The sequence below is a fragment of the Chaetodon auriga genome, chromosome 6 (assembly GCF_051107435.1).
Source record: "Chaetodon auriga isolate fChaAug3 chromosome 6, fChaAug3.hap1, whole genome shotgun sequence".
NCBI classification, from domain to species: Eukaryota; Metazoa; Chordata; class Actinopteri; order Chaetodontiformes; family Chaetodontidae; genus Chaetodon; species Chaetodon auriga.
In genome coordinates, this window is record NC_135079.1 from 14,816,246 (window position 1) to 14,828,740 (window position 12,495).

Consider the following 12,495-nt stretch of genomic DNA (forward strand, 5'->3'; position numbering starts at 1 on the left):
CACTGTCACCCATTTAGTTCCCTTCCCAGAAATATGTCCTTTGCTGTGTCTTTTTCCCATCAATTTTCAGATCCAATTGCATTTCTGCTTATTTTGCTCAAAGTGTGGCCATGACTGTGTGTTAATAGTTTTATGAAACCCTGTGTGTGTGTGTGTGTGTGTGTGTGTGTGTGTGTGTGTGTGTGTCATGAGCATGCTGGAGCACATGCATGAAGTAGCTAACAGTTTGCAGGATTTACTGTAAGTTACCTTGAGAGAAAAGTGAAATTACCGTGATGATCCTGATTTGACGCAGCGGGTGCAGTTCTCCCTCTCTCACACACGGATGATTGCACTCTCTGACCCCTTTTGTTTCAGAGAAACAGAAACTTGCTCAGCACGGCCACTCCGCTCCTCCTCCATGGAACAACAGCAACCTGTATGGAAAAATACATAGATTTCAAAACACCATTCCAAGAAGAGCACTGAATTGAAGGAATTAAACAAATGACACATGTATGAAAGACATCTGGAATCCATTCTGTTATATGAAATAATGTTACTGTTGTTCAGCGGGAGACTGTACTAAAGCCTCAATTCAGCAGAACTTCACTTTGGGGAAAGTGTTCTTTGTGTGCGTCATGAAAAGATGAGGCTGATCATTAGTAAACTATGAGCACCCCTCGTTAAGCCATGTGCTAAAAATGTATTACTAAGTTATTGTGGAACTCTGTCATCTGTACTGTATGATGAATGTATATATGAGTATTTTGCTTTGCTCAATACATGTCAACAGGAAATATAGCTGCAGTCTACTCTATGTGCAGAATATCCCTCAAACTGAGCCAGAAGGATCATGCAGGATTATTTCCTAATTATACGAGCATACATCCTTACTGTATGTGTGAGTGATGTTTGGCCTGTGACTCGTTTTGATCATTTCAACTTTTTTTCTCTGACATTTGATACGCAGTGACAGTCATATTGAACTTGGTGTATACAAGAGCTGAACAAATGAAAAACAAAATTAATGCTGTACAATGATAAAGACAGAGATTTGGGACAGTCTCCTTCATATCATTGCTGTGTGTGTGAGTGTTTTTTTTTTTTTTTTAATATATCTAATTTTTATATCTTATTTTTAGTTTCAGTTCTTTATTTTCTGCTACTGTACAGACGTGCTTTAACACACGGCTTGACGGTACATCCTAAATAAACACTGACGTAACTGATCAGCATTAGGCAACTTTTAGAACGAGCAGTGAAGATAAGTGTCAGCACAGGAAATGACATATATGGCATATTGATCAGTCGGGCTGGCAGTTACAAAATTAGAAAGGTCATTGTTATCATCATCTGTAAGCGAGCACCACTCTGATGTTTACACTTTACATGGAGGTGCAGTTATGAATGGGGCTATGTCAAAAAGCAGTACTTGAAAGCTGAGTGTTGAAATGCCTTTGAGCAAACATGTAACCCGCTGCAGCTCCAGTGAAGTTGTTGAGCGGTTAAAGTGAGCGTGAGACACATTTTTAATTCTCTTTCCAACTATTTCCAAAGGGGAAAAAAAAGTGAAATTCTTCCTAATTTTGACCAACTTGTTTGGGACCCAGTGTGACTCAAATGTGACATGTCACAGGGCAGTTACCATAAATGTACTTCATATTCCAGTTGCCTCCCGTCCAGTGCAGCACCACCAGGGGATTCAGGGGTATGAGATGTAGAGAGGTAAGTGAGGGGGTGGATGGGGGTGAACGGGGGGTCGGTGAGAGGTGAGTAAGAGATGAGTCAACAGCCCTGCACTATAAGATATCCTGATGGAGTCTAACAGTGGCATACACTCAGACACCAGCGGAGGTAAGGTCAACTCTCCTCTCCATCTCCTTCACTGCTTTATTCAGGCTTCAACTCTTCCATCTTTGTTTCGCAGTCTGTGTTCTGAGTCACACTTGGTCTTTTCTCCGTTTGTCAGAGCATCTGTTTGTTTAACAGCTAGCAAGTTTTTGGGATGTTTGAATGCTTGATTCATTTTTATTTTTTTGAGTAAAGGAGTGACAGGTGAGGTTATTCTTCTAGGTTATGGACTGTCTGGTAGCTGAGGTTTTTACTGAGCTTCAGTCTGTTTGTCATAGAGCATGTAGCAGAGATTTGAAAAACCGGGGGTTGAGGATAATCATGTCAGCCAAAGTCAGTGATCTTTGTACCTGTTACCCAGTTAGAAATTCACAGGTGTCTCCATCACAAATATTTGCTGCCATAATCAAACATATTGAGTAAATTACTGGAAGAAAGCTTGTGTATATGCATGAAATGATGACATGCAGATATGAACTCATGTCTGCTGTCTTAGAGAGATGACACAATGGTGAATGAGCAAGTGATAGAGGGGAGAATAACCTGCATGATCAATGACCATCTCCAACTTCTGTCTTCTCCTAGGCATACCAGTGTTAGCTGAATTCCGTACACTCGAGGAAATACAACAAATATGGACTACACTCTGGCACTCCTGCTTTCTCTGCTGCACCTTTTAAGTGTGGGTACAGCTGCTCCTCTGCCAGGGGAGGTAGTCAAGATGAAGTCAAAAGTGAAATGGATGGCTGAACAGCTGGTGGTTAGGCTGGACAAAGACTTCCAGGTAATATTTACGGCTGTGTTCATGATTGTCACCAAGTACATTTACTCAAGTACTTGCACTTTACTTGAGTAGTTCCATTTTATGCTGCTTCATACTCCTGTTCAGCTAAATCTAAGAGGCTAATATTGTACTTTTTCCCACTACATTTGACTGACAGCTTTTGTCACTAGTTACCTTTTTAATTACATTTTTCATACCCTCCCCGTCCGTTGAAAACCATGTATCTCCAGATCGGATGAGTTTGAATGTTTAAATAAACCATTTAGAAAGCCGTTTGGATTAGCTTGAAAATGAATTGTCACGAAGCTGAAAACAGTATAAACTGTATATTAAGTACTTAAAATGAGCTCTACTTTAAACATCTTCAGCAGTAAAATGAAACATGCACATTGATGCAGCAGCAATATAGAACACTGAAAGGATCCATTCTACTGCATACTGAGCACTTTTACTTTTCATACTTTGCTCATAATACTTACATACTATTATTTAAAGGTTTTGAATGCAGGACTTTTACTTGTAGTGGAGTACTTTCAGTTTTAGTGCTTTTACTGAAGAATCTGAATTCTTCTGTCCCTGATGGTGACACAGAATCTGGAGTGTTTTTGACTGGATCGCGTTTGCTCTCTTGCTGCAGGTCCCTCCTGGTCTGGCACTCAGCCCTCCTGCTGATGATCTGGACGGGCCTTCCTCCATTGTGACAGTCTTGGAAGGATATAACAGCATGATCTCCGACACCCTTAACGGTGTCGCCCAGGTCAAGTTTGACATCTCTTCACTGACGGGATACCTCGATCAGTGGAGGCAGGCGCACTGCAGCGAGCAGCGGCCAAAGCCTTCAGTGCCGGGGCCGCTGCAGGAGCTGCAGAGCCGGAAAGAGTTCATTCACACCGTGAGCATCGAGGCTCTCATGAGAGTGAAGGAGTTCCTCAATTTGCTCCTGAAAAATCTGGATCATCTTGAGACGTGCTGAAAGACGGACAGTGGGACCACTAATTGTAAGTTGCTGGCCTGATAGTTGGACCAGATTTGTCAAGTCTGCATCAGCGATGTGTGACTTTGCATTCCATCCTCGCCATGTTGAACTTTTGCAATGTCTATTGAAGGAGATTTATTCTTGAACATGCACTTATTTATATACACATGTATTTATTTATATATTGTATTTAGAAAATATGTATTTTGTAGCATTCAATGTCACAAGATTGTTTTCATCCAAATGTTTGCAGCAAAAGCTGTGCAGGAATGTTTATATGCAAACTGATCTATGCTTTGCAAGGTAAATCACCTACTTATAGGTCTGTATTAATACACCACTGTTGTATCAACAATGAGCTGTGGACAACATGGATCTACGTATTAATTCAGTGATGAATCTGCTGTGCAGCTAGAGGAAACATCCCAATGAGCAGTAATGTCATCCCTGGAAATCCCTGAAAACCAGGTTGAAACTTGCCAAGAATAACAGGTGTGTTTGTATATGAAGGACAGGAAGGGCAAAGGGCAACGTTAATTTCAGCGTAATATCGTCAGCTCTTCCAAAAGGACTATTTATATCTGCAGATGATATTTTGTATATTTTTGTACAGTTGACACTATTTTTATAACTTCTGGATTTGAAAGTATGAATAAATAAATATTTCACAGAAACATTTCTTTGTGTAATGCAAGTTTGTCAGTGTTGCGTAATGAGGTGAAAAAGACACGTAGACCAGGTTAAACTATAATGTCATCTCTGCTGCCCTTGTACATTCAGGTTCCATGAGTGGGAAGTGTTTATTCAGAGCTACCGGCTTATGATTAACTAATGTAACGGCTACTTTCATAACGAACTGACGCATCCGCGAATCCGACAAATATGGATTTAATACAATAATGTAGAGAATCACAATAAAGGACAAATTCAAGGGTTTTAATATATTTTCATAAACAGTCATGTAAATTATGGGTTGGTCAGTGGGGGTTTTATAATAAAAAACAGACATGAGCATGGATAGGATGACTGCAATGATCCACTGCACTTATTCTAAAACCTCGGGGTGACGAGGGTCCCTCTCTCTCACACTCACACACGCATACGCACACACAAGCAATCATATACACACATTCAGCTATTAAACCACTTGTTTCTTTTCATATTGGTGTCACTGTTACCCATCAGTTTCTTCTTGTACTGCTCCACCAGGCTGTCGAAACGGTCCCCATCTCTGCTCTTGAAATGTTTCTTTGCCGTTTTAGCCTTCTGGAAAACAACAAAATAGAGACAGTCAAGAGGCGTGAGATCAAACAAACTAACACGCTAACATGCTAACACGCTAACATGCTCCTGTTTCAAAAACCAAGAGTTGAATAGCAGATTAGTGTCCAAACTAAGATGAATAATCATGATGGGTAGTGCTTTAGATGGAATGTGGTAATCTTCCCTATTAACAGTGTGATATCAAATATTAAAAATACCAACAGTATGAGTTTAAATTCCCAGTTTTTTCCCTCTTATTCCCTAACTTTACATCTTGTTCCCTTGTACCTACATGTATGTACAGGCACGTACTGTACTGGTAAACTGCTAGTACAAACAAAGTACTTTAAACTGGGAAGAATGACACTGTGTCGTTCCAGCACATTTAATTCAGCACCAAAAGTTTGCACACATGGATGCACTTTAATTTAATGAGCCACATTTCAATGACTTGTAAGAATTGCTCTTTGAATCCAATCAAAGAGAAGCACTTTAAAAAGTGAGAACACAATGTCAGAAAAAAAAAAAAATAAAATAAATAAATAAATCAGTGAGTGATCAGGGTGTAACTTCCTGTTTAGCCTTACGCTAATTTGAAAGGGATAAAATACTTTAATCATGTGGCTCTTCTAGACTTTCCAAACGTTTACTGGACCAAAGAAGGACTAACATCAGCGGAGCGGAGCAGTTACGAACCAGACCGGCTGACAAACACACTCTGAGTGAGTGAGTGATTCATGCAGGCCGAGTCAGACCCGCAGCTCAGGCCACTGAGCCTGATACATCTCCACAAATACAGTTACTGTAAGAGTTGTACAATAGTCTGAGTGACACTGAGCAGTTTGTACTAGCTAACAGCATGCAGGAGGAGCGAGTCAGTGAACGAGTTAGTGGAGACGTGGTCACTCCAGAGTCAGTGAAAAGAGTTGTTCATTTCAAAGATTCCTTCATGACGTGCAGATCACGATCACACACCTATTTTCACACTGTCAGAAGCCCCGACAGTATGTGTAACATTTTTCATGCTTTAATCCATCTGTGTGATAAAATACTTCATGTTTTCACAACATCACTATTGTTCCAGCTCTGAAGAGATTAAGGTAATGAGGTCTGCCAGGACAGACTGCCAGCAGCAGCCAGTCTGAAGCTTGTTTTGATTTGGTTCTGGAAAGTTTCAGCAGCTTCTTCGTCACAAGATGTTTTGTGAGTGTGACCCAAGATTATAAATAACCATATACACGGAGTTTATATTAACCTGGTTTCTGGGCTGCGTGGGCTTTTCCATCTGTCGTCTTTGATGCTCTTTCCTGCCGGATCCAGGCCTTGCCCGTTTGGGTGGTGGAGCCTGTTGCTTTCCTTTGTCACGCATTCTGTAAAAGACAAAAGATCACAATCTGTAAGCCTGATGCCCACTGCTGAGTCATAGCCAGTTTTGTCATATGGGTTTTTCTAAGGATGTGTTTATCTTCTGTTTGACATGACTGTTTCAGACTTTTTGAAGGACTGTTCGTACCTGACAGATCAACACAGGCAATCATTTACCCAAGCTGGGAAAGACAACTTAACATCAGGAGTGAAACAGGCCCGGTCAGTTATTCCAGCCATGAAACTCTGTGAGGTTTTACAGTTCAGACTGCTTGGCTGTGATACTTCAACAGCTGCACTAAGATAAGGCTTATCAGCAAACAAATGTTAACAACATCCACCGCCAAAAAGTGTCATACTATTGGAAAACAGCCAAAGCACTCAGGTTAATGAGAGCAGAACATGGTTAGTTTGCTGTGTTTAATTCATACAGATAGTTATTTTAGCCATATCCTGAAATATATAAGTGCTGTGCATTTTGCTATCAAGATTCACCTGCTTCAGCACTACGTGACGTACGGTGCATTGTAAACAAGAGACAAGTCAGACGAGTCAAGGTCATAAAAGCAGCACCTGTTCTTAGGCCCGCGATGGGTAGGCAAAGGTAGAACCTTCCTCCGCTTCTGTCCTTTCTCCAACTCTACGTGCTCGACCTCGGGGTTGGTCTGGAAGCCAGAATAACGCCCATCTCGCGTCTGCTGTTGAGGAGGAGCTGATAAACATAGAAAAGTGGACAGAGAAGAAATGTGAAAAAATAAAAAGAGCTTAAATGATAACAGCAAAAAATAAAATGGCCGTGTTTGATTCAGTGTTACAGCCAAACATTATCTGGTTTCTTCACAGTGCTCGTGAGCTGTGCTGTATCTTTGCTGTGTATCATGGTTTTCACGTTTGACATGGAATCATTAAGAATCAGCATGTGTGTATCAGAGGTGTTTTCCATCATCTGTCAAAAATTGTCCAGAACAGCAACTCATTTCAGGCCATGTGCATTAGATCCTCAAGGAACATAAACACGGAAACAATATTTTCACACCTCTCTCCTTTCCTGCCTGCTCTGATGAGGACTGTGCTTTATTCCCATCATTCCTTGGTCCTTTTCCATCTCTGACCGCCTGGAACTGAGGTTTCGCTCCTCCTTTAAAACGCTGATTTGTTAAAAATTCCTGCAAAAATATCAACACAGGGTTATTTTCCAATTGGGGAAAAAAAAGCTTTTTTTCCATTTGAACAGGGAATCTCAGGTGTAACTACCACTCAGAACAAACAGACCTTGTTTTTTTGTTGTCGCATTTCTCTCATTTTGAGTTTCCTTGAATCCTCCAGGGAGAACTCAACGATGGGTCTCTGCAGGGTAACACACAATGCATAGTTCCACTTCAGTAACACAACACTGCTTGTGGACCAGGAAAAGAAATATGTAAATGTTTGATTTTTAATCCAGAATGCCAAACCAAATAAACACCACAATGTTAAGTCTAAAAATCTTCAGGGTAAATAAATACCGCGGCAACAGAGCAAAAACACGCTGATAATGATTTCAGCACCTGAGTGCTCCGTTGCAAAAATGTACCTTGTGTGAGCCGAAGATGTTGGGGTTGTTGTTAAGGTAACGAAGTGTGCTGAGAGCATGTTCGTGGCTCTGGAACTCGACAAAGCCGTAACCTAACGACTGTCCCATCACCTGACCCTTCTCTGGCTTCTTGTCGTACATCACCCGACACTGAAAGGAGAAACAGGAGTCACATGCACAAACGGCATGAATAAGAGTGACAACAGCACCCCCTGCTGGTCATGCAGGCACATGATTGATTATAAAGTGTGTGACAGCCCAACATTCATCAATATCACTCCCACAAAAGCATTTTCAGGATTGTTTGACAAATGACAACTTTAACAATGATACTACCTATTCAATGAAAGGTCTGTTTCTCACCTCTTTGATGTGGACTCCCTTCTTTTCCTTTATTGCTTGGAGGCAGAGTGCTTTGAGTTTCTTATTGTCCACTGACTTGGGCAGGTTATGAACACACAGGCGAGTCTTTGATACAAACACATTTATGTCCCGAAGCTTGGCCCTCTTTATTTCTTCAAACTAAGGGAAACAGACAACACCAAGTATGTGTCAACATAGGAGCGCTTGGAGAGATGGTAAGTGGAAGATTAAAAATCATTCTTCAAGTAGAAATGTCTAAAATGGGAAATGAAAAATGAACTCACTCTGGTTCTTTTGGCCATGTCTGCTTCAGGCACTCCCTCTGCAGCCTTGGTTCCAGCACGGACCACTGGGTGTTGCGGTCAAAAGAGAATATCGTACAGTATGAGAACAGGTTCAGAAGCGATTCAGCAAAGGCATGTGACAATCTAACCTATTTCAAGGCTTTAATAGGGACCACAAGTCAGATATGGCATTCCTAAGTAGCTGTTAACACACTAGGAGTGAGCAGTATACCAGTTTTGTCACCATCACCGGTGTCACATTGTACCACGACATGAATGTTGCCATGTCGTCAGCACATTAAAAATAATGTGCTTTACTGTGCGATAACTTGCAGGACAATGGCTACGCACGTACTCCTAGAACTGCAGTTAGATCCAGTAACTACTACTTTCCTTGCCGGAACACTGACTGCACTCACATGAAGATGTGAAGGTAACGTTATGAGCAACACATAACAAGTTCTCTGTTCTTGGCTGCAAGAACCAACACAAAACTCTACATCTATTTCCACCATCCACCTGTATCCTTTTTAATTTTGTGATACTGTGATCTGATGTCATCACCTTAAAAAAAATAACACTATGATATAAATTCTAGGCCATATCACGCACCCCTATAACACACTGATGTATTTAAAAAGTCTTGTTTGTTGTTTCTCCATGTAACTGTATCATGACAGAAATTTCACACCGAGATACGCTGGTTCACAGTTTTCAATTGTAATATTATGGATGTTCAGTCAAATCTGCATGAAGTGACACCTGTAGTGACTAACTGTGTGCAAGACGAAAGGATCACAAGTAGAGCTGAGGTGGTACAGAAGGAGAAAAGAAGAGCATGAAATGGGTTTAACTCACTTCCCTCTCTGGCCAGGTACAGGTTCCTGGTGCCCGTTTCTACTTTCACCTTGTTCACTTTCAGCTGGGCAGCATCTTCTCTGCTCACTGCTGCCACAATCAACAGCTTTCTGCCATCTACACGGATGCCACCGCTCTGCAACAAACAGCCCAATGTTACAACACGGCGGCAACATCAACTAAACACACACAACAGGACAACAAATGATGCAATTCCATAAAAAGGCAGATAAATGGAATATTTCCAATCAATTATTCAGAATGGAAATCATATAAGATTGCATATCACCTCTGACTCATCCTGTGCTGCAGCCAAGCATTTGTCTGCAGCCTCTTTGGTCTTGAATTGCGCAAACGCACAACCTGGCAAAATAACAAACCCAAAATGAGTCAACCAACCTGTTTTCTCAAACAACAGACAGAAGAGAGCTTCACTCAAGCTCCGCTGACCGACCTTTTGAATGTTCTGTGTCTGGGTGGAGACAAATCTTTATGTACTTCATCTCTCCGTACTTCAGGAGAACTTCCTCAAGACCCTCTTCATCCGTGTCAAAGGACAGGTTCCTAAATCAGACAGGAGTCCGATGAACAAAGACACCGATGAGATACTAAATGAGTACGAATGAGCAGAGAGTTTTAAAACTGAGAAATTATGACACAGTGAGTTAAATAAAACAGGTGTAAGACTGAGTAGAGAGAAGAACTGCAAACCTGATGAAAACGGTTCTGCCCTCGTTCACATCTGAAGGGAGAGGTTTCCTTGAAGCTTTCCTTTGAGCTAGAGTCAGGAGCAGCAGACAAGCAGCGTCAAAACATATGCACGAAAGAAAATATTCACATTACATGCAAACATATGAAAAACATAAGCATTTATACCTGATTCATCATCTTCGTCGTCCTCATCCTCTTCATCATCCTCTTCATCCTCACTCGCATCTTGATCATCATTTGATACAAGACTAGTCTTATCATCATCGTCTTCTTCTTCATCATCTTCATCTTCATCATCATCATCATCATCTTCATCCTCCTCCTCACTGTCTTGTTCCCCACTCTCATCTTCATCATCTGATTGGGACTCCTCCACCTGCTGCACAGCTGCTTTGGAGGAGACTCTGTGGGAAGATGTGGCACAAAATTAACCAGTTCTTAACACCCAGAGGTATGTTAAGACACGTACACATATCTGAGGTTCATACTTTTTCTTCTGAGGTGCTGCCGGTGTCTTTTCTTCATCCTCATCTTCTTCATCACTCTCGGCGTCTGACTCTTCTGCATTTGACTCCTTCTTATTATCTATCAGGTAAACAAAACAGTGTCCATGATTATCTTTATTTTGATGTAGACAGTTATTTTAGTTACTATCAGGAGACGTCAATCAGTCAAGTTGCAGTTTACATCCATGTCTGTCCAGAAAGTGGGGAAGACTTTGAAGGAATTTAAAAAATTAACCATTGAGTTGGCAGCCATTTGGCAGACAATGTTTCATACATGGATGTTGCTGCAAAGAAGCTGCAAGTTGTAAAATGTGGACGCTTCACACACATCTTCAACAAGGCAGCACAGAAGATCTGACATCACATTCACGAGAACGGGACAAACAGGCAGACAACCCAAAAAATGCCTAAGCCATTAAAAGTACCTGTATTTGAGGGTGGCTGTGTGGCAGTATACTGGTGTTTAGCCACAGCCCAGTCAACTGCTACCTGCCGACCTGTGAAATAAACAATAACATTTAAAAAAGCAGTCACATGATACAAACTAAATAACAAATAATTAACTAAGCTGAGATGTCTACAGTGAACAGTGTTTCTCACATAACAGCAATATTAAGTGTCTCTCACTGACCTTTTATCTCTTTCAGGTTCAGAGCATTAAGCGCTCTCGCAGCCTGAGACACAGTTTTAAACATGACAAATGCAAATCCTCGCATCTTCCCATCTACACAATGAAGAAAAAAAACACATTGTGTCATCATAATAAGACAACAACCTTCTCAAGGGTCACACGACAAATCAAAGTGGATTATCTGTACATCCAGTAAGATTAATAAAAACCCATTTTTACCAGGTTTGAGGGGAATTTTCGCCTCAAGAACTGTTCCAAAACTGGCACAAACTTGCTTCAGATCTTCTTCAGAGCACTGTAACGACATGGCATGGCATGTGCTACAGGTAAAGCAACAAGTATACCACTTTAACACCAGATATGTCACTGAAGTTCAGAGAGTGGATCAAAGTGAGCTGGTCAGTTGCTGCTTTTCACAACTAAATAACACACTTTACCTTAAAACTGAGGTTCCTTATGATGAGCCTGGCTTTCATCTGGTGTTTCCTGAAGCCCTTGTTCTTCTGTTCATTTTCCTTTGGTGCTGCAGCCGGTTCATCAGGAGCTAAACGAAAGACATGAGAGAGGTTAGAAAATATACATAAAGTGAGCGCTCTCTCGGTCGCTAGTTTTTGAACGCACCATTATACATACCTGTTTTCTTTTTGTTTTTTAGCTTCTTCTTCGCCACCGACAGGTGAAGCCTCTGCCCATCGTATTCTTTTACTTCTTTCAAGGCTCGCTGTGCATCCTCCACCATGGAATAGGTGACATAACCAAATCCCCGACATTTTTCTGTGCCTGGTTTAGAAATAAGAATGGGTTATTATGTTAACATTCATGTTTGAATTGTTCTGCATCTCAGGTGTCTTAGTCAACGTACATTAGAGTACACTTTATCGCTGACATATTTAGTAAAATAACTCGAAAAAATGACAGTGACAACTTCACCTTTCTCTCTGACCACGAAGCACTGCTTTATCGGACCAATTTCAGAGAATATTTCCTCTAAGCGTTCGTTTGAAGCTGAAGCTGGTAGAGAACGAACGAATACGGTATGCGTTTGCATGGCTGTCCACTGCCTTGCTAACTTAACGTTAGCTCGCTAATGTTAGCCTTTTGAGCTCGGTAATAACTCACAAACGGGTAGCTGATTTGTTAACAATTAGGCATTGGAAGTTAATATCAAACTAGTCGGTATCACAAGAATCCGTCGGATAAATACGTGTTATTGAACAGTTTAATCTGGACGCCACTAGGTTTCAGACTAAGTCGCATGTTTACAAGTGTGGGCAGCCATCTTGGAAACTAAACGGAAATGGCCTCGAGCCTACACTTCTCTTATCGGCTTGCAGGCCTGTGCGCCGCC

General features: G+C 41.2%; 2 protein-coding genes across 2 annotated transcripts; one reads left to right on the forward strand and one right to left on the reverse strand.

Annotated features, from left to right (window-relative positions):
- Window positions 1-2,436: 2,436 nt before the first annotated feature.
- Window positions 2,437-3,606, forward strand: lepa (leptin a). The gene is made up of 2 exons (XM_076733463.1): window positions 2,437-2,617; window positions 3,255-3,606. The coding sequence occupies exons 1-2, from the start codon at window positions 2,468-2,470 to the stop codon at window positions 3,588-3,590; spliced, it is 486 nt and encodes a 161-aa protein (XP_076589578.1). The 5' UTR covers window positions 2,437-2,467; the 3' UTR covers window positions 3,591-3,606.
- An 863-nt stretch (window positions 3,607-4,469) lies between these two features.
- rbm28 (RNA binding motif protein 28) lies at window positions 4,470-12,450 on the reverse strand. The gene is made up of 20 exons (XM_076732416.1): window positions 12,078-12,450; window positions 11,781-11,927; window positions 11,585-11,691; window positions 11,367-11,442; window positions 11,148-11,240; window positions 10,942-11,013; window positions 10,499-10,595; window positions 10,176-10,414; window positions 10,011-10,077; window positions 9,754-9,863; window positions 9,589-9,662; window positions 9,300-9,435; window positions 8,442-8,506; window positions 8,158-8,316; window positions 7,795-7,944; window positions 7,494-7,568; window positions 7,258-7,387; window positions 6,795-6,933; window positions 6,112-6,226; window positions 4,470-4,859 (listed from the first exon to the last, which is right to left on the reverse strand). Exons 1-20 carry the CDS (start codon window positions 12,193-12,195, stop codon window positions 4,725-4,727), a joined length of 2,304 nt encoding a protein of 767 aa, XP_076588531.1. The 5' UTR covers window positions 12,196-12,450; the 3' UTR covers window positions 4,470-4,724.
- Window positions 12,451-12,495: the final 45 nt, after the last annotated feature.